General features: G+C 52.1%; 3 protein-coding genes and 1 long non-coding RNA gene across 11 annotated transcripts in view; 2 read left to right on the top strand and 2 right to left on the bottom strand.

Moving 5' to 3' along the window:
• The window catches only part of PTGS1 (prostaglandin-endoperoxide synthase 1), an 8,828-nt gene extending 7,565 nt beyond the window's left edge, over positions 1 to 1,263 (bottom strand). The window contains exons 1-2 of the mRNA XM_088146835.1: positions 233 to 1,263; positions 87 to 155 (exon numbers count right to left, since the gene is read on the bottom strand). Coding sequence (XP_088002961.1) covers positions 87 to 155; positions 233 to 476 — 313 coding nt within the window. The 5' untranslated portion in view covers positions 477 to 1,263. The remainder of the gene's footprint in view (positions 1 to 86; positions 156 to 232) is intronic.
• LOC148214869 (uncharacterized) overlaps positions 1 to 19,071 on the top strand; it is a 24,050-nt gene extending 4,979 nt beyond the window's left edge. The window contains exon 3 of the long non-coding RNA XR_015797272.1: positions 18,965 to 19,071. This is a non-coding gene — a long non-coding RNA (uncharacterized LOC148214869). The remainder of the gene's footprint in view (positions 1 to 18,964) is intronic.
• MRRF (mitochondrial ribosome recycling factor) lies at positions 14,625 to 21,037 on the bottom strand. 6 transcript variants are annotated; one of them, XM_088146844.1, is made up of 7 exons: positions 20,941 to 21,037; positions 20,319 to 20,496; positions 19,673 to 19,822; positions 18,473 to 18,591; positions 17,223 to 17,314; positions 15,416 to 15,575; positions 14,625 to 15,134 (listed from the first exon to the last, which is right to left on the bottom strand). In XM_088146844.1, exons 2-7 carry the CDS (start codon positions 20,479 to 20,481, stop codon positions 15,057 to 15,059), a joined length of 762 nt encoding a protein of 253 aa, XP_088002970.1. In that variant the 5' UTR covers positions 20,482 to 20,496; positions 20,941 to 21,037; the 3' UTR covers positions 14,625 to 15,056. The 6 variants fall into 6 exon arrangements, with proteins under 6 accessions (XP_088002970.1, XP_088002967.1, XP_088002965.1 ...); XM_088146841.1 differs by having other exon boundaries at positions 20,931 to 21,029; XM_088146839.1 differs by having other exon boundaries at positions 15,416 to 15,628; positions 20,936 to 21,014.
• RBM18 (RNA binding motif protein 18) lies at positions 19,758 to 27,303 on the top strand. Of its 3 annotated transcripts, none has more exons than XM_088146851.1 (6): positions 19,758 to 19,897; positions 21,341 to 21,468; positions 24,424 to 24,550; positions 25,162 to 25,248; positions 25,581 to 25,666; positions 26,903 to 27,303. In XM_088146851.1, exons 2-6 carry the CDS (start codon positions 21,347 to 21,349, stop codon positions 27,060 to 27,062), a joined length of 582 nt encoding a protein of 193 aa, XP_088002977.1. In that variant the 5' UTR covers positions 19,758 to 19,897; positions 21,341 to 21,346; the 3' UTR covers positions 27,063 to 27,303. The 3 variants fall into 3 exon arrangements, with proteins under 3 accessions (XP_088002977.1, XP_088002974.1, XP_088002975.1); XM_088146848.1 differs by lacking the exon at positions 19,758 to 19,897 and adding an exon at positions 21,015 to 21,184 and having other exon boundaries at positions 21,341 to 21,472; XM_088146849.1 differs by lacking the exon at positions 19,758 to 19,897 and adding an exon at positions 21,035 to 21,184.

The raw sequence follows: 27,303 nt of genomic DNA, 5'->3' as shown, positions 1-27,303 counted from the left end.
GCAACTCTGGGGGGCAAATGGCCCTTGGCATAGCCAGGGTTGCCTCAACTGGCTGGCTTTTCCCTTTGGCCGCGAAGGGTTCCTACCTGAGCCGGAGTCCCCCGGGCTGGCACTCAGACCCAGCAGCAACGCCAAGGGCAGGGCAGACCACAAGCCTGGAAACAGAAAATAAAATAATTGGGGGGTGGGAGGTGGCGGGGGGGGGGAAGCCAGGAACTCAACTGGGACTTACAGTGCATTGCGCAGGAGGGAGGGCGGGAGGGAGTCTCTGTCACTCTGGTTCCACCAGGCAGCTGAACGCCTCCAGGACTTCTTTCTCCAAGACAGCCTGGTCTCCACCTTCTTCCAACGCTCCTCCTCCTCCTCCTCCTCCTCCTCCTCCTCCTCCTCCTCAGGAGCCTTTGCATCTCCCTACTCTGGGGCGATGGGTGCTGGAGTCTGGGCACTTCTTGTGCCAGTGCTGGGCACAGTGCCATTGGGGGAAGCCCCAAAGCTGGAGAACCCCAGGGAGCTTCCCCCAGCCCTGAGAGTTGCAGCCTCTTGATCCCCAGATGCCCGGCCCCTTCTCCCCCAGCTACGCTTCCACTCCCCTCCTGGGTCCTTGTGGCAGATTAGCAGATGACGTCTCTGTGGTTTTTACCCCAGACTTCATCGTGAGGCTCCTAACAAGCTTTTCACAGCTTGCTTTTCCAGAAAAGTGGCCGGGGGGGTGGGGGGGGGGCTCCTTCGGAAGGCTGGACTTGGTGTGTTAAATCCTCAGCTCCCCTGGCTTGGAATCGAATCGTCTTAAAATGCCAAAATCCCCACCAGTCATTGAGAACCGGGCTCAGCCAGGGATCCCCACGTTTTGCGAGAGGAAGCGTGGTCATGTTTGCCAGGAAGACGTTCTAAATTAAGCATAGGTGGGCAGCGGCGGCCACGAGTGAATTCTGAGCGCCTTCTTCCAGCCTGCCTGAGGTTTGAGAAAACATTGTGAGCTGCTCCGCGTGCAGGACCGACACTGGGGACAAGATGGGCTTCCTCTCGACAGCTGATCCCTTGGCCATCCGCTCAGCAGATGTTTGGTAGACGTTTCCCTTTGGCCTCGTGTCTTTTACTTCCCTGGACTTGGGGGCTCTCTGGTAGCTGCTGGGTGGACGTCTGCTCACAGCCGGGTCGTCTGAAGGCACGAGGGGCTGTGTGCTGAACGCTGCTTCGAAGCTGCCGGGGAGAGAGCCCTTTAATTTTGCAGATGTGGTTCTTCCTACCATCCCCTTCCAGATCTGAAACTTTGTCCCCACCTAAGGATCCCTTGTTTTCTTCCCCTCCCTCTTTCTGTTTCTCTTTCTCATGGCATTCTTTTAACCAGCAGTAAATTCCAGGACGGAACAATAGAAGTAAATTCAGCAAAAGAATGAAGCCGCAGGGCTGGGGTAAAAAAGACATTTCAAACTCCCTTGGTAGACTCCAGAGTGGCCTTCTCCAGCTTGATGGCATCCAGATGGGTTGGGACTACAGTTTCCAGGATTCCCAGCAGCTATTAATGCTCGCACATCTGCAAGCAGCAGCTTGGGGAAGGCTGGTCTGGAACCATTGTTTTTAACAAGCTGGACGGGGTGTGAAAGATGGTCGGTTGATCTTAAGCGCTCCAGGTCAAAAACATATCAGGACTCTGGAGTTTATTCTGCCACAAAGTTTTGGATTTTAAAATCTTGCAGTGCGCATTTCTGCACGTGCCCTCGGATGGTCACCAAATAGCCGTGATCTGGCAAGAGATCCATCTAGTAGATGGCCTCTTCAAATGATCTGCTTGGGACTGACCTGATCCATCTTTCAGCCCCAGCAAAAAGTGTTTTTTCCCTCCCAAGTTTTTTTTTATTTTAAAATGTTATCATCTTTACAAACCTTTTAATATTCTGAGTTTAGCGCGTGGCGTGGGTTTGCTCTTTTTCTGTAGTCCAATTCGCTATGTCAAAATTTTCTCTTTACATGTTTGCCCGGTTGCATATTCTCTCCTCCTAACAGTCCTTTGTGACTTTTTTAGAAAATCCTTGCTCATTTTGGAAAGCGTTTATTGGATTATTTTATTCTATCATGTAAGTATCCTTAAGTGTGGTTTTGGGTGGGGTTTTTTTTTTTTTTTTGTTAGCTTGGGGAAATAGATAAGCATTTTAAGGAACCTTAAAAGCAAGTATATTGTTGCAGGAAATGTATTTGGAATAAAGAAATGAAATGAAGTGAAAGCTTCATGTTCATGCATTTATTGCAGCAGATAACAAGAAAGGGACTCCTAGGACAATTTTGTTTGTCTCTAAGGTGGAGACCTGTTCTCTAGGAAGTGAAATAACAATATATGGGAACCAACTGTTTATTCAGCTAAACCCGGGGTCAATTCTCCTCGACTCCTAGGAATTCAAACTATTTTCTCCTGCATTTTGAGCCATAGTAACATGGAAGGATGTTGTATCCCAAATGTAAGCATGTACTTAGATGCCCACATCTTATTAGCCATTAAACTTTCTTTCTCTTTCTTTCTTTCTTTCTTTCTTTCTTTCTTTCTTTCTTTCTTTCTTTCTTTCTTTCTTTCTTTCTTTTTTCCTTCCTTCCTTCCTTCCTTCCTTCCTTCCTTCCTTCCTTCCTTCCTTCCTTCCTTCCTTCCTCCCCTCCCCTGGCGGGCAAAAAAAAAAGGACTAGTGGAACAACAACAGAATGACCACCCTCTCCGAATAAAAGACCCGGTCTGCAGCTGTAGAACTCTTTGCAATAAAAATAAGGTTTTCCCATGACTTTTAATCTCCCCCTTCAGTGACTCTTCCTTCTTTGTTCAGGGCAACCTTGCCAGCTCCTGTTAGGGGTACCGTCACCGGGGATTGGACAGATGGACTGTGGACAGACTTCCGTTCTCTTGTGGGGCCAGCTCTGCGTACCTTGGCATGAGGCGACCGCTCTGCCTCCCCATCCCTCACGATAAGCACCAGGGGAGGAAAGATAAATGATCTGAAAACATTCCAGCCACCCCCTTCCCACCCACCCCCCGCCGCCCTGGTCTCTTGGTCCAGACATGCCCCTTGGAGCCTCCGTTTGCTCCTGGCTAGCGCTGATGCACGGAGAGGCAGCCCAAACGGAGGGAGGGAGGGAGGGAGGGAGGGAGGAAGGAAGGAAGGAAGGAAGGAAGGAAGGAAGGAAGGAAGGAAGGAAGGAAGGAAGGAAGGAAGGAAGGGAGGAAGGGCTTTGTGGTCAGCGCTGCTGCTGCGCGGGAGTGCTCTCTTTCCCCAGCTTCCAGCCATGTTTCCTTTCTTCCATCTCACTCCAGTCCCTGCGGTGGCTCTCGCTTTCCCAGCCGTATCGCCAGCTGCAGGGAGTTCCACAGGTGGCTGGAGTGAAGGATGAGATGGGCGTGCTTCGCCTCCCAGACTAAGATATCGGATGGCCCGCGATGGATAATTTGGAATACGCCTGTCCTGGTTAAGTGACCAGGGCTGACCCAGCTGAGTTCAGTTCGGCTGAGTTGGTTCAGGAAAACGTCCTGCCGGAGAACTCACCCCACTTCCCACCCGCTTCCAGGTGAAATGGGATCTTGCCTCTTTGGGCCGTCCGTCCTGCTAAGAACTCTGCTCTAATATTTTGGCAGAGGCAGAACAGAGCAAGGCAGGGAGAAGAGAAGTGAGCATCCATGGAATGAAGACAGAAGAGTTGCTTTTTCAGCACTGTCCCCCAAAGGCCAGAATGGCAGGATCTCCTGGCGTGTGAGTGTTCCTGCGATGGAAGCTGGCCCAGCTTCTCTGGGTCGTGCTTCAGCTCTCTTCCACAGCTACGGGTTGTTTTCTTACATATCTTTCATCCTCTTAGCGCTTATCCTTTGGGGGAAACATCTGCGGCAGAGGAAAACAGCAGATTTTTTATCTCCTTCGTTGCAGGCCCCAGGAAAACTCAGCCTCTTCTACTGTTAATAAAGAGATCCTACAATGAGTGGGTAAGGAAGTTGGGCTCTTAAAAAACGTAAATGGTTGTGCCCAGAGAGCAGATCATATTTTTTTCTCCCACCTCCTGTTTCGTTTCAGTAACAAGCCTTTAGGATGGCTGAGTGCTACAGAACTTCCCAAGTTCAGTATTCGCTTCAATGTTTTGTTTTATCCTAATTTCTGCTCAAGAAGCACAGTGAGAAAGAGGGCCATCTCCATCCTGAATCTGTCATGTCAACCCTGCAGAGATGGTTAAGCTGACTAAGGGGGAGGCGTTTTATGCTGAAGTGGGTTTTTGGAGTCTGGGTCCCTTGCTGGATTCACCCGCCTGCCTCTCAGCCCGTCTTCAAAGCGGGCAACAACAACCGATAAAAAAGAAGTCCGTCTATTTTAAAATAAATGTCCGGATGGCTGTTGTGGTATCTCATAACCCACCTGCAGAACAAGGTGGTGAGCTAGAAATAATTCTGTGTGACCCCCAAGGGCTGCAACTTGATTCTGTTTCCACGGGTGAAACTCACTGGAGAAAGAAAGCAGGTTGGCCTCAGGGGCTTAAAAATGGACCCGTGCCCACCCCCCAGAAGCGATGCTTCCTGAAAGCAGATAACTCAGCTCATGAGACATCAAGTGGAAGATAATCCAACCCTGGTGAGTGGAGTTCGTGGCATTATTATTTATTTCAGCAAGCTCAGGAATTGAGGAAAGCATCAGCTTTTTGTAGGAAGATGCGAAACGTAGATGGGGGGAAAGATGTGTCTGAAACGGACTCTCCGCCTGCTGAAGGGACCCGGCCTTTACGGAATGAACGGAAGGATCTTGTAAGAATGGAGGCTCCATCTTCTGAGATGGCCTGTCCTAAAAACCTGGAAGTTATCCTTCTGCCCTGCTTGTGGCAAACGCTGGGCACTTGGAGAAGCGGGATGCCAGACGACGCCTGTTTGCAGAAAGATAACATGCTTTGGATGTGAGCTTCCTGGGACCGCGAAGGATGTGGGTTTCTCTGCAGTCATGTTCCCAGACGTTTTCTGCCTCAGCTGGTCTGGCTTTGCATGTCGACGTGGTTCATGGTAGTCTTAAAGTATTAAGAAGGGTTAGAAAGTCGGAGGCTGCCTTGAATGTTTTTCTTCTTGCCTGTTCTGTGTTTGTGGGTATTTGAGCGGTCCTGGATTTTGAACTTGAAACTCGAGGTCACGATCTACCGTACGAAATACCTATATGGGCACCCCTTAGTAGTGCTGGGTTATGGGGACCTATCCTGTTGCAGGTGATGAGGAAGGCGTGTGTGGAAAGACTGAGTGGGCGTCTTTTACCCGGAAGCAAGTCCCCGTTGTAGTCAGGCGTTCGACAAGCCCTGGGTGAGATCAGAGAGGGGAACACACTTTTTCTCTTGCGCTTTACAATTTGCGGAGCGTAACGCCCGTGATTTTTGCTGCTTTCTCTTGTGGGCAAGCGGGTCGTGATGTTCTAGAAACGTTGTTTCTTATTCCAGAAGAGAGATTTAAAAAATCCTCTGTTTTCCAGTATTACTTTGGATACTTTAAATCATCATTAAAATGATGACGACCTTCTAATCATCATTAAATGACGATGACCTAATCATCATTAAAATGATGACGACCTTCTCTTGAGCCAAAGAGATTCTCAAGAACTTATGACTAGGTTTGTGTGCAACTGTGAGTGTGTTTGTGTCTGTGTGCACGTTTAGCCAGAGCCGTTCCAGATTCCGCCCCTAGACTGGGAGAAGCAGAATCTTCCTTTCTGATGAAGGTCGATTCCTGGGCTGCCCCGCTCTCTCTCTGCTCCTTCTTCCCCTTCCCCTTCCCCAGCCCTTTTGCCTTCTGCCACTAACCCACGTTCTGAAATGCCAGCTGACTAAGGCTCCTCCGAGCTTGTCAGCAAAGAGGTGGCCATACCTTTGGCAAAGACATGGTGGGCAGCTGCTTTTCCTGAAACGGCCCAAGAGCCAAAAGCTGCAGGGTGCAAAGTCGGCAAGCCGTGCAAAGGGCGATCCCGAAGACCGGGGGAGGAAGGGGTTAAGTTGTTTTAAAAGCCTGTACAATTGGCCATTTGCTTACCCGCCTTCCTTCCTGTTTGCCCAGAAAGTATAAAACGGCTCCGCGTCCACTCCGGAGAGGCCCCCCAGATGTTGCTGATCCAAAGCTCCTGAGTCGGAAACGGGCGTTCCTTGCGAGTGTTCAGCACCCCGGGGGGTGTCTTGCTCAGTTCTTCTGAACCAAAATGTGTTTCCTGGTTAGGTCTGCAGGCTAGTTACAAGCTTTCCGTGCAATTAAGCCCGTCCGGAGAGTCGGAACAACCTGAGTCTGAGCTTGGCCCTGGAGGAAAAGTGACTTTCTCTGAGCCAACACACAGTGCAGTCAGGTTCCCGGCAGCCCTGAGGACTAGTAACTTCTTCCTACTTCTTAGGAGCAGCTGCCCAAGACTCAGAAAGACATCCATGGGGAAATTGTGTGGACGACTGCCGGGGTCCTCCATGGAGCCTATCTTCCTGAGCGCAACATTTGTCTCGAGGAAACAGACCTGAAGCAAAATACCGTTTAAACTTCATTGAGATTCAGATGTGGCATAAAATGCATCCTGTTGCTCTTCAGGGAACACTGTCCACAAGATTAAATTATTTTGATTCATCGCTGGTTTGTTTTTTTCTCAAGCAAGGTGGGCTTCTTTCGCAACTGATCCGAAGTCACCGCTGCCAGATTCTCTCCTGCAGTTTCTTTGAATTTTATATTGTCCCTTTCCACAAAGATACCAGCAGCTGTCAAGAGATTTCAGACGGCATTGTTAGGTGCTGGGCATGTAGAGATGGTCCTTTCCTCGAAGGGCATGTAATCTAAAGTTTCATAGGTTACAGAGATGTCACAGGTGAGATGGTTTCAAAACGGGAAGGCAATAGCGTCGCGTGAGAAAAGGACGCACCATCCCTTCTGATGGAGGGGCGAGGGGCAGGGCAAGGAATTCAGTTCACATTTTAGTGCTAGCTGACTGGATCCGTTCTTTCCGAACCAAGGCACGAAATGAAGCGAAGGCGTTCCTCATCTTTGGTGATCCGCTCCTCCAAAGGGAAAATGTATATACAGTTGCCTGTGCTAGCAAGAACGAAGCACATCAGAAGTATCCATGAAAACACTGTTCAGAAATGTCATGATGTTCGGGGAAATTGCACCCAAGGCTCTGAGCGTGAGGCTGGCTGAGCGACTCACTTCTTCGCTTCGGTTTTCTTGGCCTGCTTTCAAGTGCAGATTTAAGGGAAAAAATGCAGCTGGAAGCCGGAATCTCTAGGCTGATCTTTCTTAAACCAAATGTTCAACAATAAAAGCAGCGAAAAACCTCCCCACCCCCACCCCCACTAACCGGAGAATGGTGAACTTTCTTCAGCCGTGTTGTGCTGTCCTTGTCTTGCAAGGCTATGACACATTCTGCATCCAGAACGAATATTCGTATTTATTGCGCCATCTCTGTGCAGCCCTGTCTGGAGCTGCTGAGTTTGGTTGCTGCCTGGCCTTCCTCTCTTAATCCTGCCCTGCTCTGCCCTTGCTTTGGATCCCGTTCTAGCTGAGCTCCTGACCTGCCTGCAGTGTTTATTCCAGTGGAAATGTCCCCTAGGCGTTAAAACCTTCATATTCCCTGCAGATCAAGAGGAACTCTTGTGTGTGCATTTCCAGATCGGGTTATCACATCTTTATTCCCTGAAAATAATAATAATTCCAGGCTTAGATGTTTCTTACAGTTGGAAGGTGCACAGGGCAAAGCGTGGATACGAATATCACAGACTACACTCCTTCACGTCTCCATCTGCTGAACAGAGAAGCTGGCCTGCTTTACAGGGTCGCCGTACTGTGGGCTGAAATCCGTATGGAAAAAAACAGCCTGGAGCACGTTGTGCAACCCGTTGTCTTCTGTTCAGTGAACGCTTTTGAAACGGGCCAGATGGTTTCTACCACTCTAAACTAAACCACCCAGTGTTTGCTCAGTGTGTATACAAACGATGTTGAGAAAGACCTTTTGTATAATTGCCAGGAATTTGCACGGATCCCTCTCGTCCCCCTTTGCGTGCCACTAATGCGTTTTGTCCCCAAAGAAAGTGAGAGAAGCTCTGAGAAGAGAAAGGGCCCGGTGAAGTTGGAGGGCAGTGGCTGGCAGAAGCCCCAGTAGCCGGAGCCCCAGAAGGGCTGCCTCGCACCAGCCAGCAAGGGCCGGGCCCTGCCCTGGCTGGCGTATCTCCCCCAGCAAGCGGGATTCAAAGCAGGAGGGACCACCATCACGCAAAATCGCCATTGTTACTAACAGACATTTGGCACCTTCAGCCTCCATTGAGTACTTCTTAAATCTGTCCAAGTTGGGATGCATCGCTTTGTCTCGTGGGCATGAGTTCCCGTGGATGAGTCGTTTCCTGCCTTTAATCTTTCCCGAAGGCCCCATTGCACAGGTGCAAAATGTATTCTGTGGGTTTGAGTAAGCCTCACCCTACCTGGGCACTCTCCAGGTGTGTGGACTTCAGCTCCCAGAATGCTCTGCCACGGCCCCCAACCAGGTGGTTCTTCAGAACATCTGCCAGGACATGGCAGAGGTGCACTTGGAAGAGTTGGTCCATATCGGATCAGACCAAACTAAGCCTTGCAGAGCAGAAGGACAAGAACGCTGCAGAAGGTGGCGTGCCGAGAAGTTTTGGGAATGGGAGTACGTGCGACCGCAGGATGGCAAGATGGATACCTGCTGATAAGCAGAAAATAAACCCAACATAACGAACTGGCCAGGGTTCCTAATGCACAACTGCCAGTACCTTTATCCCTGCCTCCAGCATAGAGAGATCCAAAGCCCATGCTTGGGGATCCCGGTTAGGACCAAAATGACAGTAAATACACCTGAGCTTTTCAGAATTCTTCCACAAGACAGATGGCACAAGAGCCGGGGACAAGGAAAAGCAAGGTCGAAATCTTAATACAGAACAACAGTCGAGATTTCCGCGTGGATCCAAGATCTGGCAGCAGGAGACTTGTCCAAACCAGGAACATACCTGCATGGGAAATTTCCCAGGCAAGATTGGCTGGAGATGAATCATTCCCAAGTGGGCGGGTGCCCCCCACGACGTGCGGCAACAGACGGAGCGACAAAGCCCCCGCGAGCCACTGAGGGGCAGTCAAGCACCGTCCCTGAAGCAGCGCGTGGGTTTGAGCCACCCCCCGCCACGGAGGCTTCCTGGCGCCCCCAGAAGCGCCACTGGGGAAAACTGGAACTGCTGCTGCTGCTGCCGGAGAGTCCCCGGGCGGCCAAGACTTTTGCAGAACTTTGTGGCCAAATCAGATTTATTCCAACAGGAGCTGCCGCCGTGGAGACTTGTTTCTAATGCCTCTCTTAGGGTACCCGGGGGTGGTCGCTCTGCAGGGCTGGCGAGAGTTCGCCTTACCTCTCAGGGCGGAAGAGAAACCGTCGCATCCTTAGTCAGCCCGGGGTTCGTTTACGACGGTTTATCCTAGCCCTTTGCAATCCATGGTTTGTAGCTTAGCCTGTGCTGTGAACGCAACCAGTTGTGGCTTCTTCACAAAAGCCACGCAACGTGGCTCAGCACCTCGTGTGAATCCCGCCCCATCCTGGAGGCTGGGTGGTCCCCAGTGGATGGGGACTCTACCGACAGGTTAGACCAGCAGCTGGACTGCGTGGGGGGCTGGCCGTATTCCCCCCCTTATTTGGGACTGGCAACGTGGAGGGCTTTGGGTCAGAAATCCAGGCGATGGATCTTTTCCAGAGTTCTCATCTGTTTCATCTCTTTTGCTCCCCCCACCCCATCTTTTCCGAGAGCCTACCCCAGTTTGGTTCGCCGCTGGGCTGCGTGGAGCCCCGCTCCCTCAGCAAACGGTGGGGTTGCCCCATGGCTGCCAAGATGGCTCTGGCCTCGTGGCAGCCACAGAAAGACTCGCTGCCTGTCAGTCGGAAATAGAGGGAAGCCTGGGTCCTGTCATCACCAGGTGGAGCCCCCTCCATTGCAGGTCTTCAGAGAGAGGCTGGCCAGCCATCCGCCGGGGGGCTTTTAGTGCGGAGTCCTGCACCGAGCAGCGGGTGGGCTGGACGGCCTCAGGAGAGAGTCCCTCCCAGCTCTAGGATTTGGGACGATGATGTGCGTCCATTGCAGAGCGGAAGAGGAGAAACCCCTGCTCCCGAAGGCTCGCTGGGGTCTCTCGTTTTGACGAGAGGAGAGGCACAGGAGAGGCCTTTATTCAGTGAAAGGGCCAGGCCCGGGGCGGAAAGGGCACGGGCAGAGTCCTTGGAACAGGAGGGCTTTTAAAGCTGCTCGCAGTCCAGCTTTCCTCACTGGAATCGGGGAGGCTGGAACGGTTGATGCGGCCGAAGACGAGGCATCGCCCCTCCAGCCATCCTGTGGCTGCATCTCTGCAGGACAGGCGGTGACCATTTTCCTGCCTGGCACCCACGCTGGGGAACATGGGTCGCCTTGGACTCGGACCCAGCTGCTTCCCTAGAGAGAGAAAGCGAGAGAGCAAAAGGGGGGGGGGGGCTGCAGCCATTTCCAAAGTTGGGGGCTGGGGGCTGAGAGGCAGCCTTTAACCGGCCATAGATAAGGAATGAAAAGCCAGGCTGGACAGGAAGTCTGGGAGGTCGAAACCCAATCTGCCAGGAAAGAAATCAAATTCATCATGGTCTCCGGCGCAGCAGACTTGCCAGGCCCGCAGGTACCCCCGCCCCACCACCCGTGGCCCCCCCAAGAGAGATTCATTTCAGAGGCATAAATGCTTCCAGGTTGCCAGGGAGATGCCACAGGTCAAGGAGCAGGCGGTGCGGGCGGCACGGGCTCCGGCCGGGGGGGTTCTGCCCCGCGGTGCTGCCCCCACGGGTCCTGCTCTAGGAGCCCACCCGATCTGTGTGCAGGAGGGCCAGGTTGAAGGCCGGAGGACCACGCAGGGCCTCGGGGCTGGCTGTGCGGATCCTGCTTGATGGTGGCTTGCTGAATAAACCACACAGGCTGGGTTTGCCCAGGGCACAGAGTAACGAAATGGGACTTGCAGCCCCCAGCAGCTGGGCTGAGAACGCACCCCCGTTGCCCGCTAGAGCCCGGGGGAAAGGCGTGGTGTTCCGTGCACGCTCTGGAGCCTCTGCCCCTCTTCTGCGAATTGCATCTTCATCTCTGCAAAGGAGGGGGAACCTGGTTTGCAAATGCACCCTCAAGACGACCAGAAAAAGACTCCCAATTTAAAAGGTCCACCAGCTCTCTTCCGCGGGGGTTGGTTCTGGGCAGCCATGGGTCGGAAGAGGCCCCAGTGGGACTGGAACCCCACAGAGCAGGCAGCTGTGGTTAAGGCCGGAGCGTGGCTGCACCCCCATTTCCCAACCAGCCCGGTTCATCAGCTCCCCCCTCCCCAGTCCTCCCTGATCCCGGTTTAAATATCGGCCGATGCTGCTTTGCAAAGGACCCCCTTCTCCTCAATCCAAATTTGGCTCTAATTGGGACAACACAGTTGCTGTGTGTTCCCGGGGCCCCCACCCATCAACTTTCTGGAAGGGGGGGGAACAGGTTAACCAAGCAGCTGCAAGGCAGCAATTTAGCGTATGGGATCATTTACCTGATTAGAGAGTTTATTTTATAGAAATTGCTTCAGAATGGGTCTGCATCCGGGGAGGGAGCTGAAGAAGGCGTCAGTCCCTCGGTGTGGGGGGGGGAGCCCCGCCGCCAGGAAATGCGTCCTTGCCCATTGCTTCAGTGGCAAAAGAGATTGCTCCTATTAATTAAAAGCTGATTAAGAAGTCTGTCAAGGGAAACTATGAAAGGAGATCTGTGAGGAGTTTCCTGCGGCTCCTCCGACAAAGTGTGGGCGTGCTGCGGTTGGCACGCCGGATTTCTGAAATTCAGATGTTGCAGGTGAACTTTCAGCTGCGTTCAGGTAAAGGCTCCCTCCTGGAGGGGGCTTTTAATGACGCTTCCTCCATTCCTGCCAGCTTCGCCACTGCTGCTCCTTCGCTGAATAATGACTGAGCTTCCACATTAGCATGGCTGATTAAGGAGGAAAAGGGTGGGGAGGCAGAGGGGGCAGGCCTCCGATCAGGAGGCTCGCAGCTTCCAAGTGGCAGGGCTTAGCCCCTCTGAAAGGGGGGCTCCCTAGCCCTTGGAAGCCCTCTCCTCTTGGCTGGCGAGTCTGACTCGGGTCGGAATAAAACGGGAACTGCGGAGAGGGTTAAATCTTGCAGGCGGTGGTGGTGCCGACGTTCGCCGGATTCCGTGTCCGGCAACAAAGGCGATGCTGGGTGATTCCCACGTACGGCCTTTGTAGCACCGAGGCAGTTGCGTCTGTTTCCCGGGTCACGGCTTTCGTGGCACCCGTCCCGTTGATGCCGGCTGGTTTTGTCCTGATTTACACCTACCTCACATAGAATTTGCGTTGGAGAGAGTTGGGGTGTTCGTGAAAACTTATCAGAAAGAATGAATAGGAGAAAATGAAAGGGTTAAGACTCTCCCTTTCCCTCTGTGCAGGCCTTCCCGGGTAGCCCCCACCCACCCCCCTGCGCTGGAACCTTCGGCCCCTCACCCCGGGGAGAAGCCCCACCCTGTGAACCAGATCTTGGCAGACTGATATATTCTGAGAGCTGGTGACCTTAGTTCCTAGAATGCCAAAAGCGAGTGTTTGGAAGCTGTTCGGGTATGGAGTGAAAAGGAAGGAAAACCACTCTGTTTAATTTCTGCAGGGCAGGCCGTTGCTAAAGATGTGGGATTGGCAATAAGTAATAGTATATTTCTGCAATACAAAGAAACAGAAACATCATTGTCTTCGTTGCAGTAATGGTAGTCCAAGGCAAAACCATTAGAAATAAGAGGGAATACCAATTGGGAGTATAGTTTTGAGGAGAAATATAGATCTGGTAAACATCTGTATAAAATAAATGCGTTGGCACTGAGAGAGGTAGGTCATTCCTTGTTCTGTCTTCACAGAGGGATGCAAGGCATCCTTTGGCGCCCCCCTGGATCAATTAGACCACAGCACCCCTCCCTTCCGACCGGCTCCCTCCCTCCCTCGCAAGAAAGCCACAACACGCACCACACTGGTTGGGTTGGTGCTAGCTTACCCTGTTGGGCGAAACCAGACAAGGGCAACGGAGAAATGAGGCGTTATGGCTTAGCACAAGGGCACAAACCTGGTCGTTTTATTCTCTTTATGAATATCCTTCCCTTCTGTGGATAAAGTGTCCACAGCGGCTGTAGAGCTTGCAAACAAACGTGGCAGAAAAACAAGAGCCGTAAACAGCAACTTGAGCCAGTATTTGCAGAGAAGGATCTCAAATGAGTGAGCCAAGTTGCATGTTTTATAGAAGAATAAGTATGCAGGAGAGATACCAAAAGCTTTTGGATAGCTTTTCTGAAGCCCTGAAGACTTCTAAGTAATTTTATTTCTCCCCTCCCTGCCACACACACACACGCACGCGCGCAAATACAGAGAGATATTTTAATGCAGTAAGTTCTGTCTCATTTGCATGTGTTTTGTGCTTACCACCACCATGGGTGCTGGGGTCAATTGAAACTCAAGAAAAAGAGGAGAAATTTTATGCAAAACTGTTGATTGCATTTGTATGTAATGAAATCATCCAATATTCATCCGACTCTGGGCGCTAATCTGAAAGGAGAACTGGAGGACACGCGAGTCACTGGGAAGCTGTAATGAGCTTCTGCAGTGATTAAAAAGAAGCACTTCAGCCTCCCGACAATCCAGCCCGAAAGCGCGTCTAATCAACACTGAATTTCGGAGGCAGGCGATTATGCTGCCGCGCATTTTTCCCTCTGCTCGGCACCCTGTCGAAGAGGTACGCGCCTGGTAAACCCCGACACGCCAAGCCCGCGCAGGTCTTATTTGACAGAAAGGCACGAAGACACAATCAGGGAGCAGGCGCCTCTGTCCTTCGTACAAAAGCAATCGAGCCGTTCTGTTCCCCCTCACCCCCCCAAAAAAATGCTCAAAGGAGACTAATCACCTCTCTTTTGAACTCCCACATTGGCTGCAGCTCGTGCTTGCCTGCTAGGTTTCCCACTCCACCACCCGACCTGTTTCTCCCCCCCCCCGCTTTTTTTTGGTTACATACCAGGCAGGGTAATTGCTTGATATTTTTTATCCAGGGCTTATGACTGTATTTGCACGCATGTAACCCCCGTCCAGGTCCACCTCGCAAGTGAGCAAAGTGATTAAATTCTGTTTTCCGCCCACTTTTTTCTGTCCCCCACAATGTGGATTTACAAAAGGTTTGGGTGGAACAAGCAAACCAACACAGAATGAACTGAAATCCCACGTTCAGACAGGTTCGCACGTCCTAGAAACAGCGCAGTGAATTTTGTCCAGCCTCCTAAGCTAAATGGTTAGGGCTGGGATCACATTATCACCCTCAGCCACAGCTTAGCCAACTACATTTTCACTTACCATGCTGTGCGAACTGGCCTACGTGGATCGTTTGTGGTTCAGTGTGTCTTAAGGCTAGATGAAGAAAACCTAGGTGAGCCTAGCCAGCCAGCGTGCCCTGTAAACTCAGGACCATGGCTCAGCAAGATTTGTGAATACAACCGTATAAATAATATAAATGAGCTTGCCCTCTCATGAGAGTGTGATCCAAGTCTCCCCAGGACATACCCACTTTCCCTGCACTCTGACACTCCAAGAATGAGGGGTAGGTACAACAAGGAGTCCTTAGATCATTCAGACCTACTTTATTTAATATATGAAATCCCTGACAGATTTATGAAGACCCCCCTCTGCATCTTTGGCTTCCCCAAAGCCAGGCAGGATGGCAGAACGGGCACTGCCATTTCAGTTATGACTGCTTGTGATCCTAGGCATCCTTTTGCCAAAATTGCTTCTGTATCCTCGGCAGCAGGACCACGCTGTTGTCCTCACGGAGCTGAGATTACAAGCCTCAGAAAGCCAACTTCTCTTTCTCTGGCCCACAGCAAAGCTGAGCCTCCTCCCTCAATTCCGAGCCTTGGACCTGCTGCCCAAAGCTGGTTTCAGCGGGTGAAAAATCACCGCTGTAGAGACGCGTCTGGGGGTCTGTGACCACTGAGCTGGAAGAAAGAAGCCTGTGGCAACCTCTGATTCCCAAGCAAGGGGAGGGTCCCTACGCAAGCAGCTCCTTCGTCTTCGCTGCCAAGAGCTTGTCCATTTCAGCTGTGGTGTCATCAGCCATTTGCTGAATCTGTCACGAACGGAGAAAAGAACGCTGTGTTAATTCTGACTGACGGGTAGCAAATCACAACGCTTGCATCAGGATTTTCATCAGAAGCCTAAGAACCAAGGGGAAGTCCATCTGGACCAACACAAGAGTCCAGAGACAGCTGTCCAGAAGCGGGGAGACCTCTAACGCGGTGTGCCACATTTCTGTGTTCTGGGATGGGTGTCTTGTCAAGATCAGGGCAGCCCAGCCTAGCTCTAGCAGTCAGCACCAGCCTGCAGCCGGGTCTTCCACTCACTCGGTACCTGTTTCTCTATTAACCGGATGGTGTCCTCCGACGTGGTGCTTTTGGCCTTCTTCGTCTGGTTGATGGCCACAGTGCGCACTTTGCGCAGGGACTCCTTGGCCTTGTGGGTGAGCTGCTTGGCAACCGCAACCAAGTTCTCCCGGTGTTCACGGGTGACCCTGGTGAAAGAACACCAAAGGGGAAGAGGGCCTTCTTTGGATGGCCCTGAACTCTGTGGAGCACAGGAGATCTGCTCTTAAAAACGCCCACAGAAGCACACTTGAAAACAATGGAGAAAATGTTCAGAAGGGATGAAGGATAAATCCACAGGGAGGATAGACAGGAAGGGGCAGCTACGGCTCGGGTGGCTGATGGCAGGACAGCGGCAGGGCGCAAGAGGTTTTGGTCTCTGACTTTTCTAGTGGCTACAGCCTCTGGAGTGTGGTGACCATGCTGTTGCCCCGGTGGATACGATTTGGACCGCGCCCTCCCTCCATTCCCAGATGAGGCAGTGTGGCAAGCAAACATGCAGCATCTTGTCACAAGAAAGAGCCACGAGGTAACCCATGGCACCAAAACAAAAAACAAAAATGGGAGGGAGATGTTCAGATCTTCTCTGCCTTGCCTGCTCTTGGATTTCTCTTCCTCTCCAGGAATTCAGATCGGAAGTTGACCTGGGAGCATGTTAACAATCAGGCTGCTGCACAGCGGCCTGAAATCCTCCGCAATTAGGAGGATAATAGCAGCCTCCTTCAGAATTGCGAGAGAGAGGGGAGAGAAAGGATGCTGGGAGTGGCGGGAGACCTAGGAACTGGATTTGCCTGGGCAGAGCCGCCAAAGAGATCCCGTTCCATCTTGATGCTAGTCTGGGGAAATGAAAGTAATTTCAAAGTTGTTCCCAGCATCATTCATCGCTAGCCTTGCAGGCTGGGGCTGCTGGAAGTTGCTGACAGTTCCCCTCTCCTCTCATTTCTTCCAATTTGCGTATGCTTTTTAAAATGTGATGTTGCCGGGCAGGGGTGGGTGGAAAAAGATGACACGTGGACTTTGAGCAGGGAATTCAGCCAGCCGATTTTCTTCCCCCTTAAAACATATTATAGGTCGATCACAAGAACTGCCTTCCGAGAGCAGCCCTGGAAAATTTTAGCTGTGAAATCAGACCCTTGTACAGCTCACAGACACACACCTCCCTTTCTGGTTTCCAGTGGAAAACCGGACCAAGCACACCTTGCAGAAAAGGGATAACCAAGGGCTTGAATCCTGCACTGCCAAACGTGGCTTTTGTGCACCAGGAGAGAAAAGGGATGCTCCAGAAGAAGCCAGTTTTCGCAGCTCTTGGGACAATCATTTATGGCTTATTCTCTAGGAATACTTTAACACATGCTGCTCTCCCCCTGCCCCCCACTTCTAGGATAGCTTTGCCACCCTGCCAAAAAAAACCCCAAGTTTAAAATTTCAGCAAAAGAATTGTTTTAAAAACAGGGAAGATTAAAAGGTAGCCTTAAAGGGACATTTGAAATGGCCTGGCAGCATAAGTGGGTCAGAATAAGCCCAGCAAGAAGGGGTGGATGTCCGGCGGGCCTGCCTGGGATAGAAAAATGCTTTCTTGGGTACCGCGCTAGGCCACCCGTCAAGAGCTCTTTCGCCCCCTCATCCAAAGCGCAGGGAGGAGGCAAGAAGCATTTCCAGAGAGGACCTGACTATTCGAAGTGGAAACGCCTTTTGTTTAGCCAAGTGGGAGGCAGGCAGAATCGTCCAAGATATCTTGCAGCATTGTTCCCCCCGCCCCAGCTGAGGGATTGCAAGAAGGTTGTGAAGCTGCTTACTTCGGAATTGGCACGCGAATCAACAGCCCATCTGCTTCCGGGTTGAGATTCATTCCGCTCTGTTGGATCGCCTTGACAGCCGCAGCTGTGCTCTGCAACGCCGAGATCAAAAAAGGCAGGGGGAATTAGCAAATAATTATTACCAGACGCCGAGGCTCTCCATCAGCAGAGAGCAATCCATCTTGACAGAACATGGAAACATTTAGTTTGGTTACCGGCGAGACCAGGAAGTTACATCGGCCCAGGCCCCTTTGATCAAACTGAATTGCAAGCTGCAGGACACCCCCTCCCCCACCCCCAGGATCGAAGATATCGGTGAAGCGGCTTCCGGGGGTGGGGGAGCGAGAACGACTAGGAAAGTGAGGAAGAAGGCAGAAAGGAAAATGGAAACCATTTTGACGGTTTGAGGCAACGCAGATAGAAAAGGAGGCAGTGAATCCTCACGGGGCCCGGGACTCTGGAAGATGTAGGATGAAAGCAGATGAAAGATTCCAGGATGGGACTTTGGCTGCCAAAGCTCTCACGTGGTCGGGGCTTAGAGGGAAGACCTCAATCACGTTAACTCGTTCCACATTGCACTGGGCAAGTGTGAAAAGAAGGGGGATTAGCACCAGGCCTGTTCTTCACATCTCTGGATTTTCTGGCAGGCAGTTGCTGGAAACCTCTGGCCCCACCCACAGGCTGAGCCTTTGTGCCACACACAGCCCTTTGGCAGCCAGCAGAGCGAGGACCGTGTGCTCTCTGCTGCATCAGAGACGGTGACTGGGCAGTCCAGATTCCACACACGCCTGGCCTAAGCTGGTCACAGGGGCTCCTTTTGCGTTTGCTACCTCACTTCTCTTAACAAAAATCCTGTTGTGTTCTTCTCTTGGAGAGGAGTAATGAAGCAGCGTGGAGGGGAACACAGCTCAAACTCCCAATCACTGGAATGATTCCCTGCTCCTTCCTGGTCTTTTTTTTAATCCTCTTCCTCCCAAAGCAAATTTTGTTGCATGGTTTGATTCTGTACAAGCTCCTACACTATGCCTAGCTTATTCAGTAATATCCAAGAACGAAAGCAAAAACGAGGTCTCTGCTCCCAGGGAACTTAACAGTCAGAGCCACTGCATATGCCAAGGCAGGGACACAAGCTAGAGGCGACACCCGGGGATGAAGGAGATGGGGGGAAAGTAGGATTTCCCACTCCCAGGGTGCACCTCTGATTGGGAGACTTGGATCTGCTAGGCTGGCGCAGCAAGAGATCTACTCACTTCTGGGAAGCTGCTCATGTTGACAACAAGGAGCTGGGGAGACTGTTGGGAGATTTGCGCAAGCTGGTTCAGTGGAAATTTCCCATCACTGGTTGTCACAATGATAGAATCAAGAGCCCCTGGAATCAGAAATACAACATTGGCATCCCAGCGTAGATGTTATTGTTCCTCCTCTCTTTATAATTACGGCTTGCTGCTTTTATTGCACTTCATTACGTTTAGCCATGCAAATCATCAGCTTATATAGCTTTGGAATCAATCTGGAAAGCTCTTGATATTTAGAAGGGCTGCTTCTGAAAAAATGCACTGAACTAAAAAGACCCACAAAACAGCTGTAGCGCATGTTGTGGAAGGATACAATTCAGTGCTGTAGCCCGAGCCAAGGTCAAGGTCAGTCAGATGGAGAAATCCTAACTCGGAACAGTGGGAGCGTGCAGGGCCTGGCCCAATACAATTGTTAATGTCAGCATTGTGCTTCTGTCCTCCCTACAGGCTCTTGCGCTCGGCTCTTGGGCTCCCTGCCACAAAAGTTTACGAGCCCGTAAAGAATGAGGAAGAAGAAAGTATTTAATAAGGAATCCAACCTACTAGATAAAAGGTAAGATCAAAAAACACTTCTTTCTATGGTAGCGAAAGCCTTTGCTGCCTTCTGTGATAGCTACTGTTAAGACTTGTATGTGAATGCTTTCTGGCTTGCTAAAAGACAGCCAAGTCCATGAAATGGGTGTTTTTGCTTAATTCCAAACATTTACCAAATTTTTGGGAAGAGTGTTAATTTGGTGGCCAGTTGCAACTCTCCTATCTGGCAAGTGACTGTTCCATTCTCTGTCACGTGGCTGGCTTAAGGGCTTCTGAATTATCTGATGCCTGTTAAAAACCTGCCAAAAGGGGTTTATGTTCCCATTCCCTGGTTCTCTTAGGCAGATTGCCTTTGAATATGAATGTTCTCTTTCACCGCATAGGAAGTACACCCTCTTCCTCCTCCTCCCTGAACACATCCCATCTCCTTCTACAGTAGTCCAAGCTGGTAGCCACCATTACATCTAGAACCTTACGCAGTCTAGTGAGACCCTTGAGCTATAGCCAGGCAATAAAAGCAGAGAATATTTTTAAATTTGATATGAAAATATGGAGTGCGCATAAGAAAATAACAAGTGAGTTGGAGCCGTGCTCCAAAAGCTGCAGAGAGAAATCACTCACCCGGGTTGGTTCTGATGCTCAAAGTTTTGTTGAAATTTTCCTGCAGGGTTTTGACCACAGAGCACATCTCCTCATTCAGCTCTTCCAGGTTAATGACGTCCTCCACCAAGGAGGCGTTGATGCTCACGCGGGCCTGGCCTTTTCCTTTCGCTGCAAAGAGCACAGCCAAGGGTCGTTCGCTTACGCAGGACTTCTTCAGGACCTGCTGCCAGGAGCACCTCTGAGGTAGGCGCTCAGTTTCACGGGGTGACCTCTGCTAAGCCCAGCCTCCCATACTTGGAAAAGTATAAACGTCTTACGATCGCTCCCCCATCCTGAATCCCGAAGCCCTAAAAGGATGGACCGTCTTGGAGGAGGGAGCATCGCAGCCCCTTGATCGTGCCGGTCTCTTCCCTTTGATTTGCTATAGCAGCTTATTTGAAGTCATGCGACAGTCCGTGACAATTACAGGATCAGCAATAGGGCGACTTCAGTCTTTGCGTGTTTTCCACGGTTGGAAATGGTGGGCCTCCCAGTTCAGCAGGTCCAAACAGGCGGGAAAGCGGGGGCGGGAGAGGAGGGCCTGAAGGGGCCTTCCACCTCCGTGACCATGACCATGACCATTGCCACACACGCGCACAGACACGCACACACACGCTTTCCTCACCTTTGGCCTTCTTCGTGGCCAGGTACCTGGCCTGCGGGGCCTCGAGGGCCCGGCTCTCCCAGGAGCCGAGCAGCAGGAGGGGCCCGTGCCTCGGAGGGGCCTGCCAGGCGGGGCGGCGGAGCAGGGCTGGCAACCGCTGGAGACCTCGGAGGGGCCCGGCCATGGCGCCGTCTCCGCCCTGGAAGAGAGCAAAGGCTTCCGTTAGTCCTGGGGGGGCTCTGCCCCCCTCGCTTGCTTACGGGCGGTGCCCCATCCCGGGGAGGGGACGGGCTGGGGGGTCCCGGGGGGTTGCACGGTGAGAGCGGGTCCCTCCCCTGCGGGGAAGCCCACCCCCGGGGTCCCGGCCTCCAAGCCTGCCTGCCAGCCAAGCCGGCTCCTGCTGGTTGTTGTCATTATCGTTATTGTTGTTGTTATTCCGGAGAAGGAGGGCGCAGGCGACCACCCAGTTTGAAAGCGGATTAAAACGCTACGGATCCTCAGCGGGACCCTCCCCCTCCTCGGCCCCGCCCACGGCCCGTCTGTCAGACCCCTGCCCCGCCCCCAAGGCACGCCCATCCGTTGCCCCCCCCCCCCGCCCGGTCGCCGCTCCCGCTTCCCCGCCCGTCCACCCGCCTCGCCTCGCCTCGGCCGAGCAGAGACACGGGGCCGTCGCGCGTCGGATGACGTCGCCCCTCCTGCGCCGCAGCCGGTGACGTCTCCGGCCTGCGCCGCCGCGCGACTTTCGGCGCGGACGAGTGACGCGCGGGCGGCGAATGCGGGTGAGGCGCTGAGGCGGCGGCGGCCGCGGGGGGCTGGACTCTGCACATGCCCAGAGGCGCCCGCCCCGCTCGTTGGCAGCTGGCCCCTCTCCCCAACAACCCAGTTAGGTAGGCTTCGGGAAGGGCGGCCCGCGGGGGGCCGAGCGCCCCCTCGATAAGCCGGGGCGGAGGGGCGTGAAAAGCCGCGCCGGGGCGCGCTGGGTGTCTCCTCTGGGGGGCGGCGCCGAGCAGCGACCCTGACGCCCCCCACCCCCGTCTCCGCAGGTCCGGATGGCGAGCGCGGCCCCCCCCGCGCCGAGCCTGCGGCTGGAGAACGCCTCGCTGCTCTCCGAGGGAGCCCTGCAGGACGGGCACCGGCTCTGGATCGGGAACCTGGACCCCAAGATCACCGAGTGAGCGAGCGAGGCGGCCGAGGCCGCGCCTGCCTGCCTGGCCGGGGTCCCGCCGGGCCCGGCTCTGCCCCTGCCCCTGCCCCGCGCCCGGCTGCCCTCGCCCGGCCTGGCCCCGGCAGCCCCCGCCGCCGCCGCAGCTGCCGCGCCGGCCCTGCCTCTGGTGGCATCGGGCGTGAAGTGCGCGCGCGTTTGACATTCCCCTGGCCTCCGATGATTAGCGCCTTTAAATTGCGTGCTAACGCGTCGGAGCCGGCTGAAGTGGGGCAATTAAACGCCACCGGCGAGGAGGGCTTGATTGCCGGGGCCTCCGAGGCGCCGGGCGGCCGCTCCCCCTCCCGCCCGCCCCCGCTTTACACAACAATCTCTGATTTATGCATTCCAAGTGGCTGCGCGTTTTATCCCCCGATATTGCGGGCCTCTCAGCTGTGGGAGCAATTTTTGCCCGGCTCCTTCTGTTTCGGCAAGTGCTTGGCGTTTTTTGTTCCAAGTGCTGCTCCTTTCAGCTGGGCAGCGTCCTAATCGTGCCTCTAAGTGGAGTTCATCATTAATGCCCTCTTCACGAGATTCATTCAGTGCGGCGGCGCTAACTGGCCTCTTCTCTGTTTTGCATTAATTGCCATTTTTCGGCCCAGTGTTTGTATTGCTGCAGCTTCTCGGGGTTGAGTAATTGTGGCTGCTGCTCAGCTGACAGGCTGCCGGAGCCTTTTGAGCAGGATTTGTTTGGGGAAGTTTGGGGAAGTTAAAAGCATCTGCACTTGGGAATCTGAGATTCTGCGCTCTGCCAAAAATAGGCATCCTGTTGATCGCTGCCCTGGCTTAGAGTTTAGGTTCCGCAAAATACTACAAAGCTGATAAACCCTTTGAGGTCCCCCAACCAGAGTCACTGAACGCACTTAATTTACATTTTATGCCACAGCAGAGTTTACATCCCCTAGTACTGTACTTTCGTGCATTCTGCAGTGCATTCTGGCCCACTGTTGTTTTTGTCAGTTTCAGTTTGCTTGCGTTCATTTATCTGTCCTCCAGCTGAGAATTCTGTTCTTATGTGACAAAAACTGTTTTGCACTGCAACCTTAAGGGAAGCGAGTGTGGCCTCTATAGAGGCAAGATGCCTCACCTCTCTGTCTCTCCCTTTAAGATCCACCCTGAGGAATAGCACTCACAAACAGATTCCCGGACGTAAATGGCTTTAGCATGTGGCTGGGACCATTCCCATATCCTTAGAAGAGCATTGTTTGGAGGAACCTTCAACTCGGTATTTGAATAGCGCTTAGAGTGCCAGGAGGAAAGCTGGCGGAAAAGGAAATGGGACTTGGACAGATTGTCTTGCCTGTGTTTTGGATGGCAGGAAGTAGGGACGGGGCCTGCTCTCCTTCCTCTGCCTTGGGCTCGTGGTCCCAGGTACCCCATCAAAATAGCTCTGGTAATTTTCAGCATCCTGACTTCCTGTTCCCTGTCTGTAATGTAGCTCTTCCATTATCCAGAAATCCTTTTAGCACCTTGTAAATAACAGTAAACATTATTGGAAGTGAAGAAGGGGGCAGAGAAGAGGAGACAGATAAATACAAAGCAAAAATTTATGGCCAGCTCCTTATCGATAAAGCGAGTTGCATGCAAAGTCTTACCCACTTCAAGATTGTTTGCCAGTGTAGCTTCAGGAATTCAAATGACAGCCAGAGCTATCTTGTTGATAAACTGCCTGGCGTGTAAATTTGCCAAAAATAATCTTTTCATTCTTTCCTTGAGAGTCCTGGAGTTGAGTGTAGTGAGTGCCACAGCAGGCAGCGCTGTGGAGGGATTAGCATATATTGGCCAAAGGTTTGAACTCCTGCCTATTAGTTTCCCTGTGGTTTCTTTTCTTTAGACTCCACGCGTGTTTGTCTTGTAGCAGAAGAGAGTCACAGCCAGTAGAAATGCCCTTAGCAGAGTCGGCAGGAAAGATGCCAGGGACATTGCCAACTGCCCATACCAGAACCTTGCCATCACGGAGCCTGGGGAGTAACAGGCTCATTACCTTGTACTCAGGCTGATGTAATTTAGCCCTTCCCCATCTTTCCTCTGGCCCAGGATTTAAGCATGGAGATTTGGAAGCTGCATCTTTCCTCAGTTACTCTGTACGGAGACACCACAGGGAAAGCCCCATGTTGAATTCTGATGAAATTCAGGCTGATGAACGCAGCCATGCCAAACAGACCACAAGGTTGCCAAAGGAAATCAAGGCAGAGTCCTCAAGACAAGGTGCTAGATGTTTTTTGTTTCGAGAACAGGATGAGCTGCAGCCCTTTGGGCCTGAGGGAAACAAGCACATTTGCCAAAAAGAGAAGATAGTGCTGGGGGGGAGGGAATAGGGGTATTTTTATGCTTTTAACAATAGCTAATAAATCTTGAGATGACTTCCAGAAATAAATAAGGCAAAACGATACGGTGTGTCTTCGTGGCTCAGAATCTTCCTCGGGTCTCTGGGGTGGGATGATAGCCAAAGATTAGCTGCCAGGTAGTCATGGCAGGAACTTTCCTTCATCAGTTTGCAAAAAGTCTTTGAGCCACGGGGTGAGTCAAGTTGGCCGGGCTCTCCCTCCTGTTCCTGGAATGCATCTGTGACAACCTGCTCTGGGGGACCGCTTCAATTCCTGGAATTTTCTCAGTTTTCTCAGCCACTTCAGGAAAATGGCCACATTGCTGGGAACCCACGGGAACAGGTACAGTCGGGCAGGGAAGCTGCGTGTTCCCCTTCACTCTCCAAAGGTTCCCAATGGCCCCGCGTTGGCCCTTGTTTCCTATTCCATTGGCCACCTGCTGATAGACTTCGGAGGTCAGCTTTTTGACGAGATCCTGAAATGCCTTCCAGCAAAAACACACGCTGCTTTTTCTTCTTCTGTACCTCTCTGTTTATAAAACGTGGAGTGAGATGGGTGGCAATAACAGAACTATTCAGCTCCTTCTCCCCTCTTCCAGATACCATCTCCTCAAACTCCTGCAGAAGTTTGGCAAAGTGAAGCAGTTTGACTTCCTCTTCCACAAGTCAGGGGTACTGGAGGGGCAGCCCAGAGGCTATTGCTTTGTGAACTTTGAGACCAAGCAGGTAGGTTGAAACTCGGGAGGTGCGTTCATTCAGGTCAGGCTCTTCGTCTGTAGCCCAGCGGCTGCCTCCTACGAACTACGCACCAGAGCCTTTCCCAAAGCTTGATGGAGATGCCATAGAATAAGGTCAGGATCTGCCCAGGGCAGGACCTCTGTGTAACCTTGCAGAAGACGTTCATGGACGTCTTTCCCTTTTCTTTCCCTGCTTCTCTTGCCGGATGTCTGAGAAGGAGCGGCGAATGCACAGTTTTCTTCTGCAGCATTATTTCCTTGCCCCAGCATCATTTGCTTCTTGCTGGGAACTGAATCGGCTCTTTCCCCCTCACCAATATCCAGTGCTTTTTGCAGGGAGCAGAGGGGCTAAAACCAGAAATAATGGCAGTGTTGTGAGGGGAACGTGAATTGACTGTTTTCTCTTTGGTCTGCTACTACTCAGTTGTTCAAAGCACTGCCCTACGTTTGATGCTTCCGCAGGCTACAGCCCCTGCCATCCATTCAGGGCTGTCACTGTCTCTCTTTGAAAGCACAACAAATCTGACACTGCCTGTGAACTGTGCAAGAGGTCAGAGCTGTGCAGGAATATAGGGGTTTATCCCTCTTCTTCTCCTGCAGGAGGCAGAACAAGCAATCCATTGCCTCAACGGGAAGCTGGCTCTCTCCAAGAAGCTGGTAGTGCGGTGGGCCCATGCCCAGGTCAAGGTAAGCCTGCTCCTGCTTTGTGCCCCCAACAGGCTGACGTCCTTCACGTCTTTGCGCAGTGGGTTGGGCTGCACAGCTACTTTCAGGTCCACCGCCGTCTTCACGGGCCAGTTCCAAAAACCAGACCAGCCAGCCACACGGGCAGAGCCATGGCAAAACCAACCGGGATGACATTTGCTTTAATGTGTTTAACCAATATTACTTGACCTCCCACGTACTTAATTATGTTCCTCTTCTATCTGTATTAAAAATGGCAACTTTGGAAGGGGCACAAAGGCCCTCTTGCTTTAGTCGGGGAGTAATTTCTGCTCTTTCTGCCCCCTCCCTTCCAGAGGTATGATCAGAATAAGAACGAGAAGATTCTTCCCATCAGTCTGGAGCCATCTTCGAGCACAGAGACCCCCCAGTCCAACCTGAGGTAAGATCTACTTCTAATTGTGGGGAGGGGACCCAGCCCAGCATCTGGTTTCCCACAGTTTAAAGAGCTTTCTCCCATGCTTGCTCCTTGTTAACTGGAATACGGAGATAGATAGTTTCTGAAGAAGAGAGGGTGACTCTCCGTTGATAAGGTATCTGAGTTCATGCAAGTCCCTTCTCAAACCGTCTTGGCTACAGAACATCACCCGTGAACGAATTACACACGTTAATTTACTACAGTGAAACGAAGTGAGAGAGGTTTGTTTTTCTGCGGAGTGGGGGACAGATGAGTCCTAGCATTAGGATAAATTTAGAAACTTGGGTTTCCCAAATGGTGCTTCTTAGCCATGCAGCCAATCACTTCTGAAATTGAAAAAATTCTCAAAAGCAGTTTAACCCGCTGGGGCATGATCCATCACAGGAGAAAAGAAATCCATCTTGCAGCTTGAGATGACTCTTTGTGCCCAGGCTTATGAATGACATCCCAGTCCGTTGGCATGTGCCCTGGGCAGCTCCTTGAGTTTCTCTCCATTCACTCTTAAATCAACCATGCAAGGTTAGGGGTAGATGAAGAGGCTGCAGGCTTTGTGGCTAAATAGGAAACGGACCCCGGGTTTCAGTTTCCAGATTTTACCTGGCGCTATGGTCAGAGGTGAACCTGACATCAAACAAGCTGATTTGGAGCTTGCAAGCTCCCATTAGGACTAATTTTATTTTATTGGTTTCTTGGCAATATTTAGCTGCCTTTCAACAAATGATTCTTCACGAGGAGGTTAGCAATCACTGAGTTATCTAAAAAGAACCTATCTATAGAGAATGGGGAAAAAAAGACAGTACAGCCGATGTTCACCAAATGTCAAGTAGCACAAAACGCATGAGAGCCCCTACTCGCTAATCTCAAAACCTTGAACAAGCATGTTATCGCCTAGCTATGACAAGAGGCCAGGGACAGATACAGGTGGGTCCTCCGGAGGAGCGAGCAATCAGCCAAGGACTCTCCCAGTGTCCTGACAGCCTCGATCTGCAGCATTGAATGCAATTCCTGAGGAGTAAGCATGTGGGATTCACAGCCAAGCGAGCATGTGGGATTGCAGTGAAAGAAGGGGACCTAGAGAAAGGTGTTGCTTGAACCCAGGGGTGGCTGGTGGGGGGAGCTCCTGCATGCATTGGCTTCTGACTCTAAATCTGGGCTGCAGACAGGATGAAGTTTCAGGCGCCTCTGTTGTTCACTCTACAGCGTCAGTACAAAGATCAAAGCCATTGAGACCAAGCTGAAAATGATGTCAGAGAATCCTGATGCCGAGTTCCCGCCAGCAGCCCCTTACGCCTACTTCAAGCCCCCCGAGAAAAAACGGACTGCCCCCTACTCCAGAGCTGCCTGGAAGTCCAAGAGATGATGCGGTGGTGCAGTCAGCGCCGTCCTCCGGCATGCGCTGCAGGTGGAAGGTCAGCTCGGAGGAAGCAAGGACTGGAGCGTGTCCCATCCTGGCCTTTTGTGGGACTGTCTTGATTCCTCCGTTTGCGCACGTGGAAGCGAACGCTCTTCAGAGGAAATCTACTGTAATACCACCCCTAAATCTGTACAGAACTTCTCCAACAAACTCAACTGGTTTCGTAGTAAAACCAGATTTTTTTTTT

Source organism: Python bivittatus, unplaced genomic scaffold (assembly GCF_059951505.1).
Source record: "Python bivittatus isolate LINGU-HERP-01145 unplaced genomic scaffold, Pbiv_v1 ctg000160_np1212, whole genome shotgun sequence".
NCBI lineage: Eukaryota > Metazoa > Chordata > Lepidosauria > Squamata > Pythonidae > Python > Python bivittatus.
The sequence above is the reverse complement of the archived record's forward strand: the minus strand, read 5'-3'. Positions and strand labels throughout refer to the sequence as shown.

Bases quoted from the DNA above. Each gene is read 5' to 3' on its own strand.
- MRRF (XM_088146840.1), bottom strand. From the start codon at position 20,711: ATGACAACAACCAGCAGGAGCCGGCTTGGCTGGCAG. The intron at 18,592-19,672 runs GTGAGTGATTTC...TTCTGATTCCAG, and splicing joins GAGCATCAGAACCAACCCGG to GGGCTCTTGATTCTATCATT. The intron at 15,135-15,415 runs GTACCGAGTGAG...CGTTCGTGACAG, and splicing joins TCCGGTTAATAGAGAAACAG to ATTCAGCAAATGGCTGATGA.
- RBM18 (XM_088146848.1), top strand. From the start codon at position 21,123: ATGCCCAGAGGCGCCCGCCCCGCTCGTTGGCAGCTGGCCCCTCTCCCC. The intron at 21,473-24,423 runs GCGAGCGAGGCG...CCCCTCTTCCAG, and splicing joins ACCCCAAGATCACCGAGTGA to ATACCATCTCCTCAAACTCC. The intron at 24,551-25,161 runs GTAGGTTGAAAC...CTTCTCCTGCAG, and splicing joins TGAACTTTGAGACCAAGCAG to GAGGCAGAACAAGCAATCCA.